The 27,711-nt window shown below is 32.9% G+C and overlaps 2 protein-coding genes across 2 annotated transcripts; one reads left to right on the top strand and one right to left on the bottom strand.

The window, feature by feature from the left end:
• The first annotated feature begins 571 nt into the window (after nt 1–571).
• LOC132610144 (uncharacterized) lies at nt 572–2,979 on the top strand. Its single transcript, XM_060324426.1, has 3 exons — nt 572–1,523; nt 1,609–1,798; nt 2,115–2,979. The coding sequence occupies exons 1-3, from the start codon at nt 1,068–1,070 to the stop codon at nt 2,693–2,695; spliced, it is 1,227 nt and encodes a 408-aa protein (XP_060180409.1). The 5' UTR covers nt 572–1,067; the 3' UTR covers nt 2,696–2,979.
• A 17,067-nt stretch (nt 2,980–20,046) lies between these two features.
• Nucleotides 20,047–24,786, bottom strand: LOC132609320 (GDP-mannose 3,5-epimerase 2). The gene is made up of 7 exons (XM_060323232.1): nt 24,599–24,786; nt 22,939–23,349; nt 21,790–21,883; nt 21,575–21,704; nt 21,357–21,489; nt 20,572–20,779; nt 20,047–20,482 (listed from the first exon to the last, which is right to left on the bottom strand). The coding sequence occupies exons 2-7, from the start codon at nt 23,346–23,348 to the stop codon at nt 20,327–20,329; spliced, it is 1,131 nt and encodes a 376-aa protein (XP_060179215.1). The 5' UTR covers nt 23,349; nt 24,599–24,786; the 3' UTR covers nt 20,047–20,326.
• Between the last annotated feature and the right edge of the window lie 2,925 nt (nt 24,787–27,711).

A 27,711-nucleotide genomic window follows, 5' to 3' on the forward strand; every position in this document is an offset into this window, starting at 1 on the left:
ATCTAACTTTTTTTGAAATGTTTTTTCTTGAGCCGAAAGTCTATCTGAAACAGTCTCCCTATCTCCTAAAGTAAGGATAAAGTCAGCGTATACTCTATCCTCCTCATAACTCACTTTATAAAAATATAATGGGTATGTTGTTATCGTCGTTTATTAGGGGTAAAGGCAAATTATTTACTATAGGACCTTTTACCCTTAACTCTACCCCAATAAGGCCATAACCCCCATAAAAGCCCAAAATTCTCACCAAATTGCTTCCCCATTTTATGTTTCCGTTTCTATTTCCCAGTCACTCACACAGTGCCACGATCCCCCTTTCCGAGTATCTCCGCAAAACCAGGGTCACGCTCTTCACATAGGCCATTCCGCCAATCTCTACCGTCCACTTAAGATCTTCACTACGTGTCATAATCTTAACACTCTCAAATTCACTCCACTCCTTAACCCCATAATTTTACAATTATCCGTGCACGTAATTTATGACGTGGAAATTAATATCCTAGTCAGCAATCCACCCCCCTCACTCTTTTTTACCCCACTTCCCTCTATATAAAGCACCTCAAATTCTATCATTTTAACTTCAACTTCACAAAAAAACAAAGACCGAAAAGAAAAGAAAAGAAAAGAAAAGAAAGAGAAAATAAGAAGTCATTTATTTTTCTCCTTCACATAGTTCATTTTTTTTTCCTTGCCGGAAAATGAATATTCCGGCGACATATTCCTTTCTTCATAAATGCAATGCTTGTGTTTCAGCTCATTATAGTCACGTTTTCCATGAAAAATCTTCACCAAAAGAACACTCATTCTTTTCTTTTTCTCAGCTCTAAAGAGAGTTAAGGTATCCAAAAGTCCATCAGTTTTTTTTTATTTTTTTGAGTTAAACTACATATGTGAAAGCTTTGATCGATTCCATGAGTAAATGGTGCTGATGTTCATTGGATAAAGAAAATGGAGTAGGTGAATTTTGATAATTAATTTTCTTGTATTTGTGAGCTTTTTTGTGAGTGTGAGGATTTAGGCTGGTTTTAGATGCAAAAAATTTAGCTTTAGAGCATTAATTTTATAAGATGCCTCCGATGAAAATTCAACCGATTGATTCTTCAACATACAGAGAATCATCATCATCATCATCGATCCAAAACGACACCGCTGCAAAGCCGCCAGTGGTGAAATCACGACTTAAAAGGTTCTTCGATCGGCCGTTCCCTAGCGTCTTACGGATTTCATCGGCTGCGACAGAGAAGCCGAATGTATGCTCCGGCGCCGGTACTGAATTGCTGCCGGCGCCAGCGCCAGCGCCGGTAGTGACTGAGTTTGAGCCGAGCTCAGTTTGTTTAGCTAAAATGGTTCAGAATTTCATCGAAGAGAACAATGAAAAGCCATCTGTTGCTGCTAAATGTGGTCGAAATCGTTGTAATTGTTTCAATGGAAACAATAATGATAGCTCTGATGATGAGTTTGATTTTGGTGACTCACTTATAACGCCAAATTCCTCTTTTGGCGATTCTATCGATGTTCTCAAGGTAATTAAAAATCACAACTCAAGCAATTTTGTTTTAATTTTCGTTTCAAATTAATCTCATCGTTTTTTTTTTCTTTCTAATTCAGAGCTTAATTCAGTGTGCAACGGTTGTTGAGAGAAATCTGTTAGCTGATACTTCGAAAATTGTTGAGAAAAACAAAGCTTGTAAGCGTAAAGACGATTTGAGAAAAATCGTCACCGATGAACTATCGAAACTTGGCTACAATGCTTCCATTTGCAAATCCAAATGGGAAAAGGCTTCTTCTATACCTGCAGGTACATAATTTTTTTATTTTTTATGTGCTTTAGCTCTCGTTTCCCCGTAGATTTTGAAATCGAAACTTGAAACTCGAAAATTTGAGTTTTTGAAACTTGATTGACTTGGAAAAAAAATTGAAGTTTTTTAGTGGAAATGAAATTTCTCAAAAAAACTGATTTGAGCCAATTTTTGAAATATTTTTAAAGATAAATTTTTAAAATCTGATTAATTTCACGGTTAAACAATATTTGAAAATAGATTTTTCTAACTCGTTGATGTGTCAAATTTTGGTCAAACTTTTGTATTCTGATTTTTTTTTGGGGAACTGTTCAGGTGAATATGAGTACATCGATGTGATTGTGGAAGGTGAAAGAGTATTGATTGATGTAGATTTCCGCTCAGAATTTGAGATTGCTCGATCAACTAGTAGTTACAAAGCGGCTCTTCAATTGCTTCCATTCATCTTCGTAGGTAAATCCGATCGGCTTCTGCAATTAGTTTCCATCGTCTCTGAAGCGGCTCGGCTTAGTTTAAAGAAGAAAGGTATGCATATCGCTCCTTGGCGTAAAGCCGAGTACATCAAAGCCAAATGGTTCAGTCCACACACTCGAACCAAACAAAATGATACCGCACCTGAAGTTGAAGCCGAAGCCGAAGCTGAGAGTGAGGTGAAGGATGATGAGTTAGCGGAGAGCAAAGAGATATCTGATTCTGAATATGGAGAATTAGAGCTGATTTTTGGGGAGAAATCTTCACCGTTGATTTCACCGCCGCCGCCGGAGAAAGTTTCCGGCAGCGAGGAAGAGAAGCCGGTAAAGCCGGTAATGATGACGTGGCAACCTCCAGCATTGAAACCGAGAGGAAACAAGGTCGTCGTTACCGGATTGGCTTCTCTTCTCAGGGAAAAGCCCTAAGAAATTTTGTTTCTTTTTTTTCTTCTTTTTTTTTTCTGATGAATTTTCTAACTTTTTGGGGGAAAAATTCTAGTACAAAAATATATAAATATATAAAAATATAGAGAGAGAAGGATCGGAGTTTCAGATATAGTAGATCGGAAACCCTTTTTTTTTCCTTTTTCCGTTCTCCGTTGTTATGTCCTTTTAATTTTGTCTAGCGAGGGTCTGTAATAAGAATCTAGAACTATCCTTGCTGTAATAATTTTGCAAAGAAAAAAATAGAGAACAAATTATTACTAGTAGTATTCTGCCCTTTGATTGTATTTTTCGTACTTCTATTATTATATTATTCTGTTTTAAACTTTTTTCTTTTTCTCAAAATGCTTTTTCTCGCTTTTATAATTTGTTGTCATGATTGCATCTTTTCCATTTCTTATTTGAATTTGTTTGATATATTTTGCTTGAGTAGAGAGTCTGTCGAAAACAAGATTTTTTATCTTTCAAGACTTTTACCTTTCAAGGTAAAAATAAGAGTTGCTTACAACATTCAATCCTTTTCAAACCCATCCGTTGTATGTTGAAATTATTAATAGTATCGTTGGTCTTTTCACTCTTTTGTCTATGGTTAAATTTCATCAGAACTCAGAAATAATGCATATCCATATGTTTCCTAAGTAGGGAACAATCTGTATTTTCTGCTTTATTATATTTTGTTTGAAATGAGAAAATTAAATTTTGGGAAGAAGGGACGTGTGATGGGGATGACGGCAGGAACTCGTGCTATCTTGAACAGCGTGAAGAGGAGGCAAAGCGGTAAGGAGGGTTTTTGCCAAGGAAGTACTCATTAAAATAACGTGATATTCTCTTTTCGTGTGTGTTGTCAAATGGAGTAATAAAACTTTTTCTTTTTTCCCAACCTTTTTTAAGTTCTCGATTCTTTTCTTCTTTTGATTTTCTAGGAATAGTCAAATACAAATTCGTGACTAATTTTTTAAAACTTTTTAGGTGTTTTCTTAGTTTTGCATTTTTAGGAGATTTAAGTGTTTAATCTGAAATTGTATTAGTGGGTGATCTAGAAGTCAGTAAAGTGAGACGTAAATCGGATATGTGAGGCAACAAAATTGGGACGTTAATCGAATAAGTTTAAATTTACGAGAGACAATAAATTGGGACGTTAATCGGATAAGTTCAAATTTACGAGAGGCAAAAAACGTCAAGCAAATGTCACTTTATTGAAGATCAGTTTCTTCACCTCAATAGTATTTTTACTCTCAAGGAACTACTTTAATTGAAGATCAGTTTGACGATGATGAATAAACAAAGAGGAATTTTTTTATAACTTACTCGTTACTCTTCCTCGGCCTGTAAATTCTTAATTTTACTCGATTATTTTATACTTAAACTATTAAGTAGGAGTACTACTCAATTATATTTAAAAACGTGAGATTGTGTGGGTGAACAAGCTTGACCTCCTTTTTAACTGTGTGAGAGCTTTTTTACTTTGATGGGACAAGTGGAGTGGTGGAGAAAGAAAAGTGAAAGTTACAAAAATTAGTGAGCTTTAACACGTGGTTGAAATATATTGGGAATAGTAAAAATAATGGTTCTCTCTAGGGGTATGGAGATTGAGGGATGATGATTTCGAAGGTCTCAACTCCCAAGCAAAGAATACTTTTCTTGGATTTACACATTTATTGACTGTTTGTTGGGTTTTACCTCCCAACCAGTTGGGTAATTTAATCTTCAATTACTCCTTGGTATTTTTGCTTAAAACTTATTTAATTATTATGAACTTATTTGATTTGAGCGCGAAATTTAAGGGAGAAATAAAGATTTTTAAAACTATGTAATTTTAAATACGAAAAAGGGTCAGTAATTTAAATACAAAAAAGGGTCAAATATGTCATTGAACTATCGGAAATGAATCATTTATGTCACTCGACAATAGTTTGGCTCATTTATACCATTGTCGTTACCAAAATGACTTATCCATGCCATTTTTCATTAATGTCAATTTTACAATACCAGAAATGACACGTAGCCTCCAATTAGAGGCCTACGTTGTTTATAAACTAGCTCAATTTTAAATCTCAAATTAATAAAAAATCCGACCCATACACCCAACTCACCCACAACCATAATCTAGTTGGAGGTCACGTGTCATATCTAGTATTGTAAAACCAGCGTTAATGAAAAATGGCATGAATGAGTCAATTTGGTAACGACAATGCATAAATGAGCCATTTTGGTAACGACGATAGCATAAATGAGCCAAACTATTGACAAGTGGCATAAATGAGTCATTTTCTATAGTTCGATGACATATTTAAGTCTTTTCAATTTTAAATATGTTATAGTAGTAATAAATGTTTATTTACATTGAGTGTTTACACTTAACCAATCGCCTTATCAGTTAGCTAAAAATAAAGTAAGGATACAAAAATTATTCAATAATGATTCAGTGATAAATATGATTCATTTAATAACTGAAACCATTCGATATTATTTTACACTAATGATGTGCTACTTGAGTTGACATACACGTGTCGAGAAACTAGTTAATGTAAATAAGAAAATCAAATAAAGTTTCAGCAAATGTATTAAATTTGAATTCGCAATCTAAAATAATAATGAATTTAATGCTAAAGTTGAATTCATTAAATTTAAATTTTAAATCCATCCATATATTTAATTGATGAAAATATGCAAATCAACTAAAATTTCATCAGATATATTAAATTTGAATTCGTAATCTAAAATTTAATGCTGAAGTCGAATCCATTAAATTCAAATTATAAATCAACATGTGCGACTTAATGAATGTAATTATGAAATTCCAATTAAAATTTCTTCACATATATTAAATTTGAATTCATAATCTAAAATTATAACGAATTTAATGCTGAAGTCGAACCTATTAAATTCAAACTTTAAATCCGTCTTTGCATATGGACAATGTAATTAATGTAAATATTCGTCCTAAATAATTTCTAGTACATATATGTTTTACAATTACGATAAATAATAAATCATGTCGTTTGACCAATCGGCTCGGACACCAGACCGCCCGTGCCCGCCCATTTTGTCTCACCCTAAATGGAATGGCTCTCTTAGTTACGCTGCGCCCCTACCAGAGTCCCCACGTCCGCTTTTCTCCGCCCGCAACCCAACAAGTTGGCAAAGCCAACACAAGATTAGGAGGCAATTTTTTAACCTAATCGATTATTGTTAGGATGAATTGCACGTGGGAAGTAAAGCAAATTTTCAACGTTGGATTGTGTAGTTTATCATAACATGTTTTCTCACAGGATCAACTTTACGTTATACGTTCAAGAGGGAGACCAATGTCGACCACTTGAATTTTTGCTATGACAGAGCAACCAAAACGAACGAAATAACATACACCAAGAACTAACATTAGGTAAGATACGTTTAATTACATATTTGTATATCGTAAAATCAAAATAAACACAAGAAGGAAAAAACATAAGTATAACTTATTAAACGTTGATTGATAATCTTCATAGATTTAGACACCATTTGATCATCTTTGCTTCGATAAATAAGTCACTACATTACCATCTATATTCTTGATCATTCCTAAAAGCTTGCATTTTATTATTTCATGTATTAATTATTAGTCAACCCATTATTTTAATAACATTGACATTATTTTACACTAATCATGTGCTACTCGACTCAACATACACATGCAACGCATGTGACACCCTAGCTTAGGAGGAAAAGTCCCACATCGGCATAACACAGGAGAGGTGCTGGGTATATAAGTAAGCATGCCTTACCTCCTAGTGACGCGTTTTAAAGCCGTGCGGGCCTAGGCCCAAAGCGGACAATATCACTAGTGGGCTGGGCTGTTATAGATAGTATCAAAGCCACTCCTGTGTCAGCCTTGTCGATGGGGGGCTAGAGTTCAACTGAGTTTAGGCAAATCCCGGGTAGGCGGGGCAAACCTCAGTATTGAGTCTAGGCAAATCCCATGCGGTGGGACAAACCTCAGCGAAGACGCTGAGTCCATAAGAGGGGGTGTATGTGACACCCCAGCTTAGGAGGAAAGTCCCACATCGACATAACACAGGAGAGGTGCTGGGTATATAAGTAAGCATGCCTTACCTCCTAGTGACGCGTTTTAAAGTCGTGCGGGCCTAGGTCCAAAGCGGACAATATCACTAGTGGGCTCGGCTGTTACAACACACGTGCCGAAAAACTAATTAATATAAATATAAAAATCAATCAAAATTTCATTTAATATATTAAATTTGAATTTGTAATCTGAAAATTATAATGAATTTAATATTGAAGTCGAAGTCATTTCAAATTTTAATACGCGACTTAATTAATGTAAATATGAAAATCAACTAAAATTTCATCAGATGCATTAAATTTGAATTTGTAATCTAGATTATAATGAATTTAATGGTAAAGTCAAATCCATTCAATTCAAATTTTAAATCCATTTCTGCTTATGAACGACTTAGTAAATATGAATATTCATCCGAAATAATTTTTTGTACATTTATATTAATGTACAATGAAGATAAATAATAAGTAAATCAATTTCCCAATATTGAATTGTCAATTTATATTCTTTATCACTCACAAAAACTTATTAGTCAAACCTTTATTTTAATATCATTGATATTATTTTACACTAATCATGTGCTATTCAACCAGACATACACGTGTAATGCACGTGCTGAAAAACTAATGAATGTAAATATGAAAATCAACTGAAATTTCATAAGATATATTAGATTTGAATTCGTAATCTAAAAATTATAATGAATTTAATACGAGTCCGGAGCCAAAATAGCTTATTTTTGCAGCCATTAGCCCAAAATAGTATACTTTTTTTTTTAGACCAAAATGGGTATTTCGTTGGATAAGCAATGAAATACCCACACACACACTGTTTCGGTGTCGAATGAATTCTTGCATTTCGCTACACATGTAGCGAAATGCAACAATTTTTTTTTTTTTTTTTTGGCATTTCGTGAAATTAATGAAAGCAACTGTTTTTTTTTTGTTTGCATTTCTTGAATCAATGAACGAAATAGTTTTTTCGAAATAATTTTTTTTATCTTATTTCGTTCATCTAAAAACGAAATTGGAATATATATATATATATATATATTTGTATTTCGTTGATATACCAACGAAATAGGAAATTATAATTATTTTTTTTTTGCATTTCGTGTATTAAAAAACGAAATAGGATAAAAAAAATTATTTCGTTCATATAAAAACGAAATTGGAAAATATATATATATATATATATATATATATATATATATATATATATATATATTTTGCATTTCGTTTATATTTCAATGAAATAGGATAAACATTTTATTTTATTTTTGTATTTTGTTTATATAAAAACGAAATAGGAAAATAATTGGAATATTTTTTTATTTTTTATATTTCATTCATATATCAATGAAATAGTTTAAATATATATATATATATATATATATATATATATATATATATATATATATTTTGTATTTCATTTATATAAATAACATACCTATTTGCATGTACAAGAAAAAATATCAACTCCTAATTACACCAATTAAAATCACAAAATTCAAAAATAATATATTTTTTCCTCTTTTTTTAAATCCACTTTTTCGTGTTTTTTTTTTTAAGTTTCCTAAAATAAAATTATGAAAATATAATTTTTTTAACTTTATAAAAAGTTATGATAATTTATAAAGTGGATTTTTTTAAAACAAGCGTGTTTAAAAAAAAAATTCTAAAATAAAGTTATGTTTTGATTAAAAAATAACACGCTTCTTTTGTTTGAAAACTTTAGGTTTAAGTATTTTATTTTTTAATCAAAACATAACTTTATTTTGAATATAAATCTAATTCAATTAGACAAAAATATAGTTAAAAAATATAGGAGAAAGAGTAGTTGTAAATTAGTGAAACTTTAAACAGTCATAACTTTGCGCTCGAATATCCGATTTATGCAAAAAAAAATTTGATTTTGCATATTTTTTCGAGATCTAGCAGCGCAAATTGCCATGGCCGGGCCGATTTTCTAGAAAACCTCTTTTTTCCCTTCCAATTTTAATTTCCCCCCAAATTGGCGGGAAATTTTCAGTTTTCTTTACTTATAATATGATGATGCACAATAGACTTCAACATAAAAATTTCGGAGTAATGTAGCTGTGAATGTCAATTTCACTTATGTGGTTTAATTTTTGAAAATAAAGCTGACTAATTTTCTCGATATATAGGATAAAACTAATTTTTTTTATCCTATTTCGTTTTTTAATACACGAAATGCAAAAAAAATAATTATAATTTCCTATTTCGTTGGTAGATCAACAAAATAGGATAATATATATATATATATATATATATATATATATATATATATATATATTTTCCAATTTCGTTTTTAGATGAACGAAATAAAAAAAAAAACTATTTCGTTCATTGATTCACGAAATACACAAAAAAAATAGTTTCTTTCATTAATTTCACGAAATGCAAAAAAAAAAGTCTATTTTGTTGATCAATTCACGAAATGGAAAAAAAAAAAAATTTCATTAGTTTCATGAATTGCAAAAAAAAAAAAAAAAAACATATTTCGTGAATTGCACAACGAAATGCAAAAAAAAAAAAAAAATCATCAGTTTCACGAATTGCAAAAAAAAAAAAATATATTTCGTGAATTGCACAACGAAATGCAAAAAAAAAAAAATGTTGCATTTCGCTACATTTGTAGCGAAATGCAAGAATTCATTCGGCACCGGAACAGTGTGTGTGAGTATTTCGTTGGTTCCCATTTTGGTCTAAAAAAAAAAACATACTATTTTGAGCTAATGACGGTAAAAATAAGCTATTTTGACTCCGGACTCAATTTAATACTGAAGTCGAGTTCATTATATTTGATTTTTAAATCCGTCGCCGCATATACACGACTTAACTAATTTAGTACTGTGATGTTGCCAATTGATTAGTCTGAAACTTTAAAGGGTTAATGCAAAAAAAATCAAAATAGAGTAGGTCAACAAATTCAAAGTGGAAATTTATGACTGTCTACCTGACAAGTTTAGAGTCAAATAACATAAAACAAACTATATACTCGCAAAATACGAAGGTTTTTCTATTTCTTTTTGGGGAGTATTTATATATTAGGGGTCGTTTGGTAGAAGGTATAAGCCGGGATATCGCAACACTAATTTTTATACTATGTTTGGTAGAAGGTATAAATTAGTCCCGGAATAAATTTATACCTTGTACCAAACATGGTACAAAAATTAGTGCTGGATATCCCAGCTTATACCTTCTTATCCCACTTATACTGGGATTATTTTATATCATCTAAAAGATAGTATAAAATAATCCCAATAGATGAGATAAATTAGTCCCGGGATTATAATCCCGGGATAATTTCCCACTTTAGAGTTTTAAGTTTATGAATTACACATATGAGACCACAATTTAGTCTTGCAACAGAAAGAAGATAAGGTTTTTTTTTTCTAGAAATCGATAACTTGTAGAAATGGTAAATAGTTGCCCAATTTGCTTTCTCTTCTTTCAAATACAGAGGTTTCAAAGGTTTAATAAATCAAATTGATAAGTATAAATATTAACAACATATAGACTTAATTTATCTCTTTTATAATATTCAATAATGAATAATAATAGTCATCAGGCTATTCTCAATGAACAGTGACAGACGTAGAATTTAAAAAACTCAACAACTTATATGCATACAAATAATAATATTTTCCACCTATATATTGTATACTTTTACGATAAAGGAATTCAATTGAACCACTTCAATGTAGTGAACTCCAAGACTTTAATGTAAAATACCAATTAATTATTGCAAGCACATTAACAAAGTTTTAACATATAGGCTAGCCATCAAAAGAATTTTAAAAACATTAAAAGGATGGATTAAAACTTTTGGGCATATTCCATGAATATGTTTTTAATGAAATCATTAGCAAAGATCAATTTGTGTTCTTATTGAAACCAGCTTGGAGGCACTGACTATCTTCTTTTTTCCCCCAGATTAGCCCATAAAGATTAATAAATTAAAAGATTTAACTCTTAATTTCTGACAACCAATTGTGTAATACCACGTAGGTCAATCAGACGTCTTTTATCTGATTAAACCCACTCTGGCAAAGACCTAATCTGCCTGTCATATTTGATCACGGATATAATAACTTATCAGTACTATCATATAAATAATTCATCATATTATTTCATCTTTAAATATTCTAAAGTAATACTATTAGTATTTCTCTTTATTTAATAGTATATATATATGTATACAATGATTGTGGTGGGGGCTTTTGGCAATCCATTGGAGTGTATATCCTATAATAAGCAATTTTATTTAACCTTATTTTATCTGCATAAATAAAGTAGTAGGGTCCAATAACAGTTAGAAAATCTGAGAACCAAATTTAGATGAGAAGAGGAGTTTGTGGGGTCACATTGTTTATTATAAATAGTCATTTTTTAAATATTTTTATGAGTGGCAGTAGGGTCCAGATATCTGTACAAAGCAAAATAAGAAAAAGCTATTGCCCAAAGCTTTGACAATAATAATAGCTTTGTGAAAGCAACCCTCCACCTACTCTCCTTTGTCTACTTTATTTATATTTCTCTCTTTTCCTCAATTGTAGCATTGGAATTGAGATTTGCAAAGTCTTGTCTATTGTAAAAATTTATGTTTTCACAGACCTTAGGAGAGGGTGAAATTAACTTTTTGCCAAAGGCCACACAAGGAAAAGATACCATATTGAGCTTGACGTTTCAAAACTCCATCTATTACATTTTGATTTTCTTTAAAAAAATGATTTTTGGTTATTGAACTTATTTCAAAGAATTGGTTAAAAGTTCCTGTTAATTTTTTCAATTGTTTTTTGTGGTGTCTTGCCAGAGAAGATGTCTTCTGGGGTATAAGTGGATAGAAAAATATTCGCATATGATATTATTATATTAAAAATTTAATATGATTGTATTTTTTATATACACTTTCATCACTTAACTATAATTAAATTAACATGTATTTCACTTTTATTGCTTAATTGACACATCAATGCAATTTGATGTCAACACCACATGTGAGTAAATTTTCTCGCAACTGGTCTAGGGTATCATGAATTATCCAAGCCTATGACACATATTGTTCGTAACAGACCTCGCGAATTTGTCGCTCGGATTACACAATCATCAGACTCAAAAGCACGCGTATCATGTAAACTTGTGTTATGCCTTATAAAACTATTCGTCTTTTTTCTTACATTTTACTGTGGAATTCACCTAAGATATTATATGCATGCTTTCTTCAGAAGTTTACTAGCCTAGAAGCCTGTTAGTTCTTCTTTGTAACTCGTTCTCCATTCTGGACATCACATACACGCTCATTTAGGGATGCAACATACTCGCTGAGGTTTCCCCACCACATACTAAGGGAGACCAACTTTGATATCATATTTGTCATGATCCAAGCTCATGGTACATATTGTTCATTTTGGCCCAATAGACCTCACAAATTTGTCACTCGGGCTATACCACCAATCGAGTCTAAAGCATGAGTACTATGTGAACTTGTATTATGCATTATAAAGCTTATTATTTTTTCTTTCTCATTTTGAGATGGGATTGCCTAGGATATCATGTGCACCCTTCTTCAGAAGTTTGCCAGTTTAAAAGCCTATCAGTTATTTTCGATGACCCGTCCTCTTCAACTTGCCCTCCATCATAGGCATCCCAATTATTTATAACGGAAAAGGGCCAAAATTACCCCTGAACTTTGGGAATACCCTTACAATTATACTATGGGGTCAATTATACCCTTATGTCTAACAGCTGCCACGTGGCATCATCCCAGCCCTTCAAAATTATTTTCCCCTCAAATAATTTTTTACCCACTAAAATAATCCAACCCGATTCGGATTTTTTTTTTCCAGCCAAGGGGTAATGGGTTGGGTCCGTATCAGTTTGGCTGGAAAAAAAAAGGGGTCGGGTTGGGTTATTTTAGTGAGTAAAAAATTCTTTGAGGGGAAAATAATTTTGAAGGGCTGGGATGATGCCGCGTGGCAGCTGTTAGACATAAGAGTATAATTGACCCCATAGTATAACGGTAAGGGTATAATTGACCCTAAAGTAGAACGAAGGGTATGGATGAACTATTTTCCAAAGTTCAAGGATAATTTTGGCCCTTTTCCGTATTTATAATAAGCACATCTTTATACTAAACTTTAGATCAACTAATTGGGAAATTTTGCTACACTCGGAGAAATGTTTAGGACAAAATGTCAAATAATAGAGGCCGAGACGAAAAGTGTTCTTTTTCTAATTCTGATTAAAAAGAAATAATATTAGAAAGTAAAGATTTGTGAAAATTACTAAGGTGCAATTGTTTGAATATTAAGAAGAATTAATTACAGGATTTGAATTCAAGCTATGAGAATGAAATCGTCTTTAATAAAGCTAATTGCTCTCTTCTCGAAGTGAAACTTCTCTCACTCAGTGTGAATCCAGCTTAATCAAGTCCCAAAATGAGTATCAGACGCCGTGTATAGCTAAATATAATAGACACTTAGTTGATGAGAAAAAAAAGGTCTCCTCTAAAATAGACTGTATAAATGAGCAGTAGACTAGTAGTACCTAAATACTTATTTCACTTTATGAACTTCAAACTTTATCTCATTGAGGTCCCAATTCTTTTACCTAGTCCATTAGTCCTATCAATAAGAAAGAATATTGTTTCAACAAACACAGAAAATGAGCAGTATTAACTGTACATGTCATTAGAGAGTGCTTTTGTATGATTAGTTTGCACTATTCATTAGGGAATGTAATAATAGTTGTAATGACATTTTTAATAATCCATCCAATGACATGGATGGTCACAAGCACATGGGATGTAAACTGTGAAGTGGGGTCAAATCTATAACACTACTTGTAATACTCTGTTGAGAATTTGGAATATTCGTTAGATTTGGGTAAAAAATTTGAATGCACATATTCCAAAATTGTACCGTAAGGGAGCATTGGAAAAATAGAAAACCAAACATTGTGGTGAGAATGGTAAATTTTTCTTCATTCTTAATTTTGAGGTATTGGATCCTGAAAAATGAAATCGTCTTAAATAGAAATTCTTAACCCCAATATAAAATTTTCGAACGTGAATTCTAATAAATTAAGTCCCAAAACAGATACATAAAGAAGAAAAAGAAACAGAAGTTGAAGAACCCTAACTCATTTGGTTGATATTTTACAAAATTTGAGATCGTAAAGCTCTTTTATTTTTCTTAAACAGTGTTTGTTGAAATGTTCGTTTTTTTGGAAGAAACGTAAATTATTTTCATGACTCCTATCAGCTTTTGAAATTTTCAAAAAATATAAAGTTAGTTTCTGGATATACTGCAAAAAATTTTTTTGGCAAAAACAACTCAAACCAATAGAATTTGCAAAAATTGGATAGAAAACTGCAAACTGCAAACTTTCTTTCAAAACTTCCCAAGTATATGCCACCTTAAATTCGTAGCTGTGAAAAATAAATTTGCATTTAATGAAGAATAAAAAGACTTTATTAATAACTAACTACACCAAAATGCTTGGACTCAATAGGTTGCAGTAAAAGAAGATAAATTAATATCCGTTATAATCGATCAAATGATTCCAGTACGTTTTTAACTTTGTGCACTTTCAGCATATACAGTTTGAATTCTTTCTTGAAAATTTAGATAAATCTAAAATAATTTCCATTTTAGGAATAACTACTTAAAAAGTTGAACCTTTTGTATTTATCCGTTTACAATAATGGAACTCCAGTGTTAGTGTGGTCCTCTGAGTCCAAAGTTCAAATATAGTCCTTTCTTCAACTGCCAACCCCACTTCTCCACTCCCTATGTTTTTTTTTTCTTTTTAATTTAAATTATTCAGTATTTTAATATCTATTTTCAACAAGAAACATCAATTCTGCCCTTTATAGTTTGATTTTTGAATTTATTTAGAAATGTCTTTTACTCATTAATGTATGCTTGGATTGGACGAAATTAGAGGAAAAATATGTGGAATAATAGGAAGGTGGACGAAGAAAGAAAATGATATCGTATCAGATCAATTTTAAACAAAATATGATACGATTAACTAATCCGTCATTGGCTATGTCCTCAAAGTAAGAACTACAACTTGGAATAGACTAAAGGCGGATTCAAGATTCGAACTTTATCAGTTTGAGTAAGAAATATATTTATTAAAGTAAAATCATTACACATATACTGGTGCGAAACAAATTTACATATCCAGATAGATCTATAACTTGTACACTATAAGTCCGTCCCAGGGAAAATATGTCAACAAAAACTTTTTTTTTTTTTTGGGTCTTGAACAATTTTGGTCACTAAGAAGCAGTTGACAATATAGTAAAGCACTTCTATAGACATACGTCAGTTATATAGTTGTGGTCTTCATCTGTTACCAATTTTCTCACACACGACTTTAATTTCCTCAACAACCAAAGAAAAGAAAATAAACGAAAAGGCAATGTGATCGAGATAATTAGTTGCTAAACGTGTGCCTAGTCGTAGATTAATTAAGTAAATAGGCATGTATTTATGAAATATCTGACCTTTCAATTTCATTTTCTTAATTCGGAAAAAAAGAGGAGGTGAGGTTGTTTTGTTGGGAAATTGCATGCTCAACAAGTCAGAGAAGTCTTTAAAAAGGTAGTTAATTAGTACTTATTAGAGTTAGGTTATTTCCTAATCTTTAAATCCTAGTTAATGTTTTTCTAGTATTAGGATTAGACTTAAAACCAGTTTATATGGATCGTTTATGTTATTTTTGCTAAAACAGGATTAGACTTAAATCTCTCCTCTGTAGTACCAAATTACCCATTATGCTCGGTTTCTGTCAATTTGGACCTTTTTGTTTTTGGCCGTTATGCATTTTGTACTCGCAATTCACTTCGATTAATTTGAATTTGTGTTGGTAAGATCACTAAAGGAGCAAAGTGTTCCGATCAAGAAGAAATATTTTTTCAGGTCCCGAATATCAGAATATCAGGATGTCTGGTTAAGGGTGACTAAATGTCAACCATCCCATTGTCAAGAAGATCTATATGTAGCTTCTTAACCTTTCTACTAACAATATGGAACTTTGTTAGCACATCTAACAATATCTCATCACCTTCTTTGACATTTCCAAGTAGAGTCTCATGAGAGCTGCAGATACACATAAACTTTTCTTCAGAATTTATTATTTATTGATCACTCAATCTACATGTTACCGTGATATGAGCTTGTAGCTTAATGTTACTGTGAGGGCCATGACGGAAGACAAAGTGATGAGATAGGGTCGAGAACATTATTGGCATACTCTTTAGATAGGCTAACAAACAATCGAAGAATTAACACTACAGAAAAGAAAAAGAAAATAAAATTGCGGAGGTTGAAAGTTGCAATTCGCGGGGGTTCTAGCCTCCACTAATTGCTTGAGGAGGCTAAAACCCCTGCAAATTACAATTTTCAACCTCCACAAATTATCTTTTTTTTTTTTCGTAGTTAAGAGATACATATGACATCTTAGGCAAATTCCTCCTAACGAAGAGAGGGAAAAGTCATGAAATGTCAAAAGGCATAACAACAAAATTTACATAGTACAAACGATATTTTGGGATCGATATGGAGTAACACAAGCAATAAAACATTCAGATAGTTAACTTGTACTGGATTCCTTAAATTTCATTAGTTGTCTTTCGTTTTTCATATTCTTTAGTTAAGTCGATAAGCTACAATATTGTCCAAGGGTAACTATCAGTTGCTCAAGATCCATTAAACTTTTACAATCTAAATTGGTCTTAGTGATTACGTGTTTCTAAATTTCCAATATCATATTTATAATTTGACTCCAAACGAGCAAAATTTAGTAGCATGGATATGATCATGGTACTAAGTTCCCTTAAGAATTAAGATTGTACAACTAGAAAGTACAAACTATCTAGAGAAAGAAACTGAACAATATTTGTTGAATTAATGCCATTTGGTTGACAATTTGGTACTACTTTGTACCTACATTGGCAGTCACCAAGAAGATAATGTAAGATTGAGAAAAGCAACAGTTGAGTGTTCGTTTCACTAATCCTTCAAATTGATTGGTCTTTAATTTGGTTAGTTGGTTCATCAATTAAATATCCAACTTTATATATTTAAAATCAATTCTTTAATTTATGTTATCAACTTCGGTGCATTTTTTTACAGTAACCACTAAATCAACTTTGCATCAGCAGTCCATTTCCCTTGCCAAAAATCAAGCACAAGTAAAGGAGCAAGTAGGAAATTCAAAACTTGCAATTAATCTTGCTGTTTAAGTTAATCAACAAATGAACTTGACTATGATCCTCTAACTGCAAAATAAATACCAACTTGATTAAGTTACAACGATATTAATTTCTTTCTCAAGGTTACTCTAAGAGAAATACTTAAATACCACTCGAGCTATTGCCTATTCTTCCGGAATGTATCCTCCTTGATCCTTTTTATATAACATTATTGACTGCTCAGTCTATTAGGTTTGATCGTTTTTAAACCATGACTAGCCCATCAATGGAACCAAGTATACACTCCCGTACTCTAAGCATTGTATTAGTAATTCCATATAATTGGGTAATAATTACAGCAAATTAATCTATATAAACTTAAATGGTTTGAATGTTGGCGTAGTCACATAGAGTGAATGGTGGGCAGTTAAACATTATTTATCGAAAAATTATAATGTATATATAGGTTAAAAAAAATACGCATATATTCTAAACCTTAAACATTCTTAATGAAATCTTGACTTCACCACTGAACCTTATTATACTCGATATGTTCCTCAAAATCCGATTTGGGCAGATGCTTCCTCCAGCTAAAGAAAAATCCTTGACAACCACAGCATATGAAATTGAGCAAAGTTTGGTTGTACGCCTAATTTCAATTGTAATGTAGGGAAATAGAGATAACACCAAGTTAGGGTTTGACAAAAAGTTAAAAAGAAAAGTTAAAAACAAGAATACGAATTTATTAGTGAATGTTTTCTCTTAAGGTTAGTTGGGTTGTTGAGAAAATAAGTAAAGAGCATATGATATTATGGTCTAGAGATTTCAACCACTTTCAACTTTTAAGATAGCTAAACAGATAAATTTATCCCTGTTTCTAACCAATAGTCATTTCTTAAATGGAATCTCACTCTCTTTTAGTCTCAGCAACTTATAATTTCAATTGAAAAGCATTTAAAACATAAATTGAAGTTAGTTGTAGTTTCAGTTTAATACACATTCTTGGTGACATTTCTTGAATTTAACGTTGGCAAGTTGAGTGGTTTCAATGGGAAAACTTACCAAATAAGGCATCATCTATCTCTAGACCCATACACACAAAATTGACCAAAGAAACTGTATCCAAACTACAAAGAAATCTATTTAATTATTTTTGTCTAAAAGGAGTAAAACCTCATCCGTGATGTACTTTTGCAAATAGAATCCTAACATCAAGTGCATTGGTATACATGGACTAAGAAAACATAGATTGAGAATGAAATTATAACATTACTTTAGGTTGTAATAGGGCAAAAAATGATACTAGATTAGAAAGAGTGGGTAGATTAAAACGACTCGTCACTAATACCCACCCCAAAGCGGTAATAAGTATTGACATATGCTTAATCAAGAAAAAACAACAAAATATTGACATAATGCTTAATCAAGAAACTACACATAGATGGGGACTCTTTTACAGAGTGTAGTAAAACCTTTTATTTTAGTAAAACAGGATAAGCAAGATAATTTGTAATGTGCTTGTGAATTTATAGCCAAATGCCTTGAAAATCAAATAACCCCGAAAATAAGCCATTTGATTTTAGATGTTTGGAACTTCAATTATTGGAGAATGAGCAGGAGAAAAATAATCCTCCGTTTAAGATGTTCTATCTACTACATTGATCAGTAGAGGGTAAAAATTGACTCTTTTGTTACAAACCAAAAAAATCAAGTCCATTTGTTGTTGACCCTCTACTGTGTCCTTTAGTTTCGGAATAAAATTCACAAATAGCCACTTTTCAGCCCCGAGAAATAATCATATTATCATGAAGTTAAAATCACAGGCAAAACTCCAGAATATTGTCTTGGAGTTTCAACTGTAAAATTTCAAACTCCTTGACAATGACTATCTTTCAATTATAAATCTGAAAAACAACTAGCCCTCACTATTACTACTCGGGCTATTGTTTTCAACGGATAGTTTAGTAGTTAGATGTCACAACTCGAATTTTAATGTCAAAATTTAAATTGCAGTGGCCTTTACCACAGAGCTGGATTGTTAGATTCCACAACAAAAATACGAACACGCACGGATTCAGATAATTGTTCAAGTTCTCTTTCTTTCCTTTCACGTGATTGTAGCTTTGGTGGAACAATCCCTCACACGCAAATTTTGCCTTGTAATTCAAAAATCCTGTTCAACAACGTGGAAGAAGTAGTGTATTTATGACCTAAAAGCCTTGGTTCAGAATGTTGAGAGATCAAACAATATGTCGATGATATGACAAAAAACAACACAACCATAGAAGTTCTAACATGGTTGGTCATCAAGAAAAGAAAATATGAAGTTTTATAGACAGATTGTTTGAACAACTATGCTTCGGTCAAGCACCTAAAACCTTCCAGTACCTCAAAGTATCGAACTGTTTACGATCATGCAGTTCGTTATAGACTTACATCATACATTTTTTGGCTTTATGAATACCAAACATTGAATTTTTCAGCAAGTGCTTACGCCAAGCACGAAAGCTAATTGCAAAGTACCATACTGACAGCATAGCTCTTCCCTTTCAACTTCGTGAAATCTTCTGTAAGGTGCTGCAATTGTTTCTTTGATCAAAAGGAGAAAATGAAGCCTCTATTCCAAAAGTTCTAGGAGTACTGTAAACAAACAATCAGCTAACTTCAGCTTAATAATGTGCAAGGACCTTCCAAGCCATTTCTAAACCGGGGTTCAACAAAGTAGCATCTCAGGATCATAACACAGCCCACACAACATACTGGTCTTTCATTTTTTACTTTTCCTGATAATGGTGGTGCCCAGACCAGCTTGCACGCACCTCAATTATTCTAATGTATACCAGCTTCCTCCCATTAACATAGATCCTAAGTACTCTTTATCTACCAAAACTTAGGCATATGAAAGTAATCACCTAGCATGTCTCAGCTGGATTTGAACCTTAGTCTCCCACAATTTTATCGCACTTTATTGAATGCTATGTCACGCCCTTAGGCACAACAAAGATGTCATACGGAGACAAAGCATAAGGAGTCATGTAAATTTCAGAAAGGAGCAAAAAAAATGATAGATTGATAGCAAATAGCTATGTCTCATACAAACCCAGAATACCGTAAAGGCATTGAGGAAGTAAAAAGAAATCACTGAATGCAAGCATTATTTGGTAGGTCTGCAAGGAGGCGAAATGGAAAAAAAAAAAAAAAGGAACAGCTTCGGTACATAATATAAATATTTCAATAGGTAGACGTTCCACGCGAACAAAACATGGTGGAACTAAAGACGGCAGTCATGCATACCAAATGATAGCTTGGCTTCATCAACTTCACTCTTTGCCATCGGCAGCCCGAAGGGAGCCCAATTCAACCGGAGCTTGTGTTCCCACAACTTTGGATGACCCATAAGCGGACACATCGCCACCCTTCAACTTCTCTTTCTCAATTTGTTCCTTGATCCAGAAATATGTAATTCTCAACCCATCCTGAAAATCATTTGGAACACAGACATTAGAAATGCGTGACATATACAATAACAAACACCAAAGGATGATTAAATGTTATAACTTGGTACCTTTAATCTCATACTAGGGGCCCACCCAAGCTTTTCCTTGATGAGAGTGTTGTCAGAGTTTCGACCACGCACACCCTCTGGTCCAGGGATGTGATGGATAGGAAGGTTCTTGCCATCAAAGCTGAGGACTATCTCTGCCATCTCATTCATGCTTACCATCTCATCACTTCCGATGTTCACAGGCTCTCTAAAGTCTGATTTTGTTAACCTGAATAGGAATAAATTTGTTTGAGCAACGAAAGTGCATCTCCAAAACAAAGTATAGCCAATTTCCGTCTGCTAAACCTACACCAAGCAGGACTAATGATGTCCTGAAGGCCCATTTCTTTCTAGTGAAGCATCGGAGCCAAGCGAAGGTGTATTAGATGAATATTTTTATTTTAACAGACCGTTGGCCAAACTATACCAAAATCCTTTTTTTTTTTTTTAATATCCATGATCTCTGCAGTGTCACAAGTCCAAGCCCACAACAGATAAGAGGCACTCAGATTCCTTTCTGTTCTCTTCTCAATACTTTTACAAAATTTGGTTCACATGAGGGTTTTCTTTATTGGGCGCCATTCGTATTGCATATGCATACCTTCCATCAAGGATACATTGCCTGAAAAGAACTAGTATTGTATTTCACTTTTCTTTCTCGGCCTGAGGTTTTCTAGGGGAAGGAAGTGCCTCCGAGCAAAGTGTCGTGGGGTGGTCAAATCCATATAGATTAAAACTTTGAGTCATAAGCATTCTCAACTAAAACTCCAGTTGAGAAATCTTATTAAGTTTAGAGTTCCACGTACCTCAAAACACCTTCAACACATTCATCAATGAAGGTGAAAGATCGAGTTTGCTTTCCATCTCCCCACATTTCGAATTTGTCAGTGGAAGTGAGGGCTTTTCTACAAAAAGCTGCTGGTGCTTTCTCGCGTCCACCTATAGTTTTTAAACAAAAAGTTGCTCACTTCATAAAAAAATAATCAATGACAATGGAACATGTAATATGCTTGAGTGATATTACCTTTCCATGTTCCAAATGGACCGTAAATGTTATGGAAACGTCCAATGCGACATTCAATTCCAAAGTCCTTGTTGTAGTGCTTACATAACTCCTCTGTTGCCAGCTTCTCTAAGCCATAAGCATCTTGAGGCTAAGACAAAAATAGAAATTGTCATCAATGCTGCAGATAATCAAATTCCAAATACAGCTAAGGCTTATCAATTTAAGGTACAAACCTCAGCAGGCCAAGCATCAGCCTCCTTTAAGCTCACGTTGGTTTCCAACTGCTTAAATTCAGGGTAGATGCATGCACTGGATGCATAAAAGAACCTGTAACCAAACATTTGAAAGGTCAATTTCTGGAAACAGTACTATTTCTTGGCTGCTATAACTCAACAAAAGGGATGAATACAGAAAATCAAAAACAGCTAAAAGGAAGAAGACAGCTCTATGGCGGCATTCATTGACGGAATAAATATACTTGATATATTATATTAGGAGATCAAGAGCTGGAGGAATCAACAAAATGAAAAATGTGCTTGTTTAGCCAGATATTTCAGTCTATTCCTGCAAGGCCCAAGACCTTGAGGTCACAGGTTGAAATTCCGTCTCCACAACATCTTGTTTTTGCGTCATAAAGGACCATAACTGCAGATTGTGATGCTCCTAGAGAGACTTGTCATAACATTTTGCTTTATTTTACTATATATTAGAAAAGGCTTACGGACGTACAAAAGTTGGCAGTAAGTGCAGAAGGAAGAGATAGAACTCCCACAGAAGGAAAGGAGAACGACAAATAGTAACAACTTTGTCATCTTTCTGTACATGAGATCTACCCACAGCAAATTGATATCAGTAGACTCATCTAGAATTATGAACAACTAATTATATTTGTGTGTGTAAATATTATTATTTTCTTTTCCTCTCAGGTCATTTCAGCGTGTTTTAAGCACTGAATTTAGATGGCAACATTATCTCCGCATCTTCCCACCTATTTAAGGTAAGCACTTCATCATTTAAGAATGAAGGAACGCCAAATGATGGTTTTCCATAAAAAGTGTTGCAAGTGAAATATCCATAAGTTAATGTAACCCTTTCATCCTAAAAATAAAAGAATATATCAAATAAAACCAGAGACGGATCCAGGATTTGAAGTTTGTGGGTTCCTACAGCGACCTCATGGTTGTACATATTTAGTAAATTTTTAAATATATTTACATGGTCTACGCATGAGTCATTGGGTCCCCGTGAACCCGTATGCCGTGTTCTAAATCCGCCACTGAGTAAAACCAGTAGCCCTTGAGTATTGCATAGCTGCCTTGCATTAGAACACAAGTCTAAACACTAAACAATACTCCTTTGTAAAGCAGGAGAGATTGGCTAACCTCTTAATACCGTTGATTCTTGAAGCCTCCATCATGTTAAAGCTGATCATAGTGTTGTTATACATGATCACTGAGTGGTTGGACTGAATGAAGCCCATACCTCCCATATCAGCAGCGAGATTGAACACATGATCAACTCCTTTTGTGACTTTCAAACAGTTATCCATAACCCTAAGATCAACAAGATGGAACTCATGACAGAACATGTCCTCAGACATGTGCTCATTCTTCTTCCAGTCGGAAGCAATAACGTAATGCCCCTCCGTCTTCAGACGCCTTGCAATGTGTGAGGCAATGAATCCACCAGCTCCCGTAATAGAGATTCGAAGCTTCTCTGAAGGCCAGTAGGGTTCCCGCTCAAGGTTTTCATATGTGTATTCTCCATATTTGGTTTCGACAGAAGTTCCCATTCTGTGCATAGCATACCACCATTAAAAGGAAAATGTGAGGAATTATACTAGCCCAAAAAGAGGCGAAGCTCGAGTCTAAATGCATTAAATAGCCACATGCCAGAATAAAACTCACTAGCTCATCAAAATATTTGTAACACAAGGGACAACATAAGTGAATCTCCATGTGGTTAATACAGAAATAACAAGTCTAAAGACATACTGGAATCAAGAATGAGGACAAACTAAGTGTAAAGCACAGAAAGGAATATCAAGAATGATTTTTTATCTAATATACTATGAATTACATCAAAAAAATTGCAAATTTGTCCCTGTCCTATTCGACATTGCTCAACTTTGTCATCCGTTATACTCCGATCTAATTCTACCCTGTCGTCAGAAAAAAGACTCGTTATCAACCTTGACCCCTAACGGAGCTCCAACATAAGGACAATTTTAAACCATAGTCAAAAATTGAGGAGTAAATTAGACCTTTTTTCTCGGATAATTTGAACACGTGGAGTTCACCCCTAATACTGTTGGAGCTCCAACATAAGGACAATTTTAAACCATAGTCAAACATTGAGGAGTAAACTGGAACTTTTTTCTCGGATAATTTGAACACGTGAAGTTTACCCCTAATCACGTTGGAGCTCCATTAATGCCAAATGACAAATACGAGACAATTTGCTAACAACAAAGACATGAATGCACATTTGGCAAAATTGAGTCATTGTGAATAGTACATGGGCAAATTTGAACCTCCCACAAACAGGGAAAGAAATATGGATACTAGTAAGACCTCTCCATCTCAGCCACTTAAACAAAATACAAAACTACACAACAAAACTAAAAGATTCACTTTTCATAAGGAAAACAAAAAATTCACTTAACAAAGACATATTCACATCACAGCATTAAGATATGTATGCAGAAAGAGCAGGGAAATCAATAAACATAACTAAAACTAATACCTTAGTTCAATCCCTTGATAAATTAAGCATTAAACAAGACAACAAGTCCACATAAAACACCCAACTTAAACAGAAAATTATATTGAAAACGTGCAGCTAACAAAAACAACCAAAAAAGATTGAATTTTTTTCCCAACCAAGAAAAAAAGAGAATAAAAAGCATACTAAAACCTCAAATCCAAAAGAAGAAAAGCGACCCACACAAGTTATTAATGAATCAAATCATATTAACAGCAACTTAAAACCAAGAAATGGAAATTACAGATTCAAAGAGGAAAAAAAAAAGAGAGAAAATACCTTGAAAAAATTGGATTTTTTGAGGGTCTTGAAGGATATGGCAAAACTGAATAATGATAAGGGGCTATGTATTTTTTTTCTTCTTTTGTTGTGATAATAGACCTGTACTTTATAGGATTGGCATAGTAGGCAATATATTTATGTGGACAGAATTTATGGAAACATTAAAGGGCTGTGTCTGATCTGGAATTTATAACACATAAACAGAGTCGGTTTGAACAATCATCATTGTAATCCATTTTGATTGGTCTGTTCTCTGTAATAATATTAGGCCTTGAAAACTTTCCTTCACTTGCCCATTTCCAAATGGTCCCTTTCATCATGTACCACCCCTAGAGAGATTTCCTTTTTGCAAAAAAAAAAAAATGATAATCAAGATTTATTAGTATGACTAATTCGAATTCGTATTGTGTAATTTTTTTCATGGATTACCCGAATAAACATAGTAATTCGCGGAATGGGAGTATTCTAGAGTTATAGTAGAAAAAGTTTCATCATCTCGCCATACTCCAACGTGATTTTTTTATTCGTTAAGTAAAAGAGAACTACGCGGAAACAATTTACGTTAAACTTAAATTAGTATTTATTCTTTAATTTCTTAAAAATAAAATTACATATTCTAAAATTATATAAAAATACTATGTATAAGTAATTATAATTTTTAAAATGCATGAAATGAATGTAACAAAATATTATTTAAAAATAAATAAATTATTCCAAGCAGTAATGGTACCATAAAACTGAAAGAGATGGAGTAGATTGAAACATGTTTAGTTCAAATGATTAAGAGCCCATTTGGATTGACTTAACCAGCTTATAAGTCATTTTGTAACTTATTTGGGTGGTTAGTAAAATAGAATACAGCTTAAATCAAGTTAAAAAATGCTTAAAATAAGTCAAAATTAAGAAGTTGCTCAAACTCAACTTATTTTTTTGGCTTAAAAGCCATTTTATTTGACCAACAACTTTACCCTTTTATCCCTTATATTTTCTGCTAATTTTAATATTACCCTTACTTCTAAAAATCCTTTAAATACTTTTATCCAAACACGTAACTGCTTATTTATAAAATAATTTTCCGCACTTAAAAGTACTTTAAGCACTTATGTTTAAAAGTCACTAATGGGCTGTAAGATTAACCGATTAGCATCTTTTGACAACTATCTCTGTTTCTACAGGACACAATCTTTCTAAAATAATACTAATAAACACATTACAAAGGGAAAAAGGTAAATATAACAATAATAATAAAAAGATATGAACCCTATCCATTTTTTTGAATTGAAGAAGAAAAACAGAACTTTCTTAGCAAGCTTTAAGTTTCTTCCGATGTTAGAGTTACGTTAACAAAGCTCTTGGCATAAAACAAAAATTAATTTGTCATGTATATTAGGAGTAATATTATATGATTGGTGAGTTGGTGACCAAATAAAATATAATCAATCACGTCATCTCTCCTAATAATATTTGACTGATCAAGCTGGTAGCATATTGATTTGACTTGTTTCATAGTTGTTGTGGAAATTTTTTACATAAGTAATTGAATTCTTGAAAGTTGTTATATCCAATGTTCTAAATCACCATAGTAAAATAGAAATTATTGTACTTTTTAAATGATAGTGGGAGTTGGTGTATAAGGTAATGCATTATGCATTTAACTTTTTGTCTCAGTTTGCATGTGGAGCCCTAAATATAATACTTGCATAAAAATGTTTACAAATCACTTAATAATTAAAAGTATTAGACATAAAATCTGCCAAAAAAAAAAAAAAGACATCAGCAAAGAGAACCTATTTAACTCTTCATGTAGTGGAGATCTCATATGAACTTGGGACGTAAAATTATGGCGAAATGGTCAAATTTACCCTCCAAGTATAGTTTATAGTTTAAATTTGTCCTTCGTCAAAGTTTGAGATTAAATTTACCCTCTCTGTTAAAGTTTGGGATCAAATTTGCCCTCCAAGTATGGCTTATAGTTTAAATTTGCCCTCCGTCAAAGTTTGGGATCAAATTTGCCCTCCCCATTAGGATACTTGATAATTTGCCCTTATATGGATAGAAGTCTGACTTGGACTCCACAACCCAAAAAAATTAGTCACGACGGATCCGTATAGGCTCCAAGTAGACTCCCAAACCCAATTCTCTTTTTAACCCGTTTTCCAATCCCAATTCTCTTAACCCGACTAGACTATTGCTGACACTAAGGCCCATGTAGTAATGTGAAAAGCCGGAGTTTTAATCGCATCGAGGTACACACGTAATGCATAAAATAGGAGGCATGTAAGAAAAATTCTGCAACAGCAACAACAAATGTTTAATATGACCAAGGATTCGTTATTCTCTCCAGAAACATAGAATTTATCTGACCAGCAAAACTTTCTTGAACATGACATCTATCTTATGTGAACTTCGATGGAGCTAACTTAACTCATTGTTGTCATCTCCCTATCAGAATCTCTCAAAAACTATTCAAGAGAACTGAAAATGGATTTTCGTTGAAGAGAACTGAAAAACGGATTTTCAAAGCTAAACCGCACAAATTTATTTTGTTGTCTTGTTATCACTTTTGCAGGATCATAACTTTTTTGATCTTACTTTCGGTATACGTTTAGGAATGTATTATGAGAAAAAATATTTTTCTCTGTTTAGAAATGCTCTGAAGAATTCATGAAGAAACCTTCAATATGACAAAACAAATATTGCAGGGGCACTTTCTTTTCTAAAAGAGAATTGGATTAAGAGAATTGGATTAAGAGAATTGGGATGGGGAGACTACGTGGAGCCTATGTGGATCCAGCGTAGTTAACTTTTTGTGTTGTGGACTCTAAGTCAGACTTTCATCCATATAAGGGCAAATTTATCAAGTATCTTAACGGGGAGGGCAAATTTGATCCCAAACTTCGACAGAGAGGGCAAATTTGATCCCAAACTTTGACGGAGGGAAAATTTAAACTATAAGTCATACTTGGAGGGACAAATTTGATCCCAAACTTTGACGGAGAGGGCAAATTTGATCCCAAACTTTGACGGAGGGCAAATTTAAACTATAAACCATACGTGAAGGGTAAATTTGACCCTTTTCCCTAAAATTATAGACAAAGTCATTATGTACT

The sequence above is a fragment of the Lycium barbarum genome, chromosome 9 (assembly GCF_019175385.1).
Source record: "Lycium barbarum isolate Lr01 chromosome 9, ASM1917538v2, whole genome shotgun sequence".
Lineage (NCBI taxonomy): Eukaryota > Viridiplantae > Streptophyta > Magnoliopsida > Solanales > Solanaceae > Lycium > Lycium barbarum.

Bases quoted from the DNA above. Each gene is read 5' to 3' on its own strand.
- LOC132610144 (XM_060324426.1), top strand. From the start codon at position 1,068: ATGCCTCCGATGAAAATTCAACCGATTGATTCTTCAACATACAGAGAA. The intron at 1,524-1,608 runs GTAATTAAAAAT...TTTCTAATTCAG, and splicing joins ATTCTATCGATGTTCTCAAG to AGCTTAATTCAGTGTGCAAC. The intron at 1,799-2,114 runs GTACATAATTTT...GGAACTGTTCAG, and splicing joins GGCTTCTTCTATACCTGCAG to GTGAATATGAGTACATCGAT.
- LOC132609320 (XM_060323232.1), bottom strand. From the start codon at position 23,348: ATGGGAACTTCTGTCGAAACCAAATATGGAGAATACACATATGAAAAC. The intron at 21,705-21,789 runs GTTTGTACCTTA...TTTTTGTCTTAG, and splicing joins CTGATGCTTGGCCTGCTGAG to CCTCAAGATGCTTATGGCTT. The intron at 20,780-21,356 runs GTACGTGGAACT...ATTCCTATTCAG, and splicing joins TGTGTTGAAGGTGTTTTGAG to GTTAACAAAATCAGACTTTA.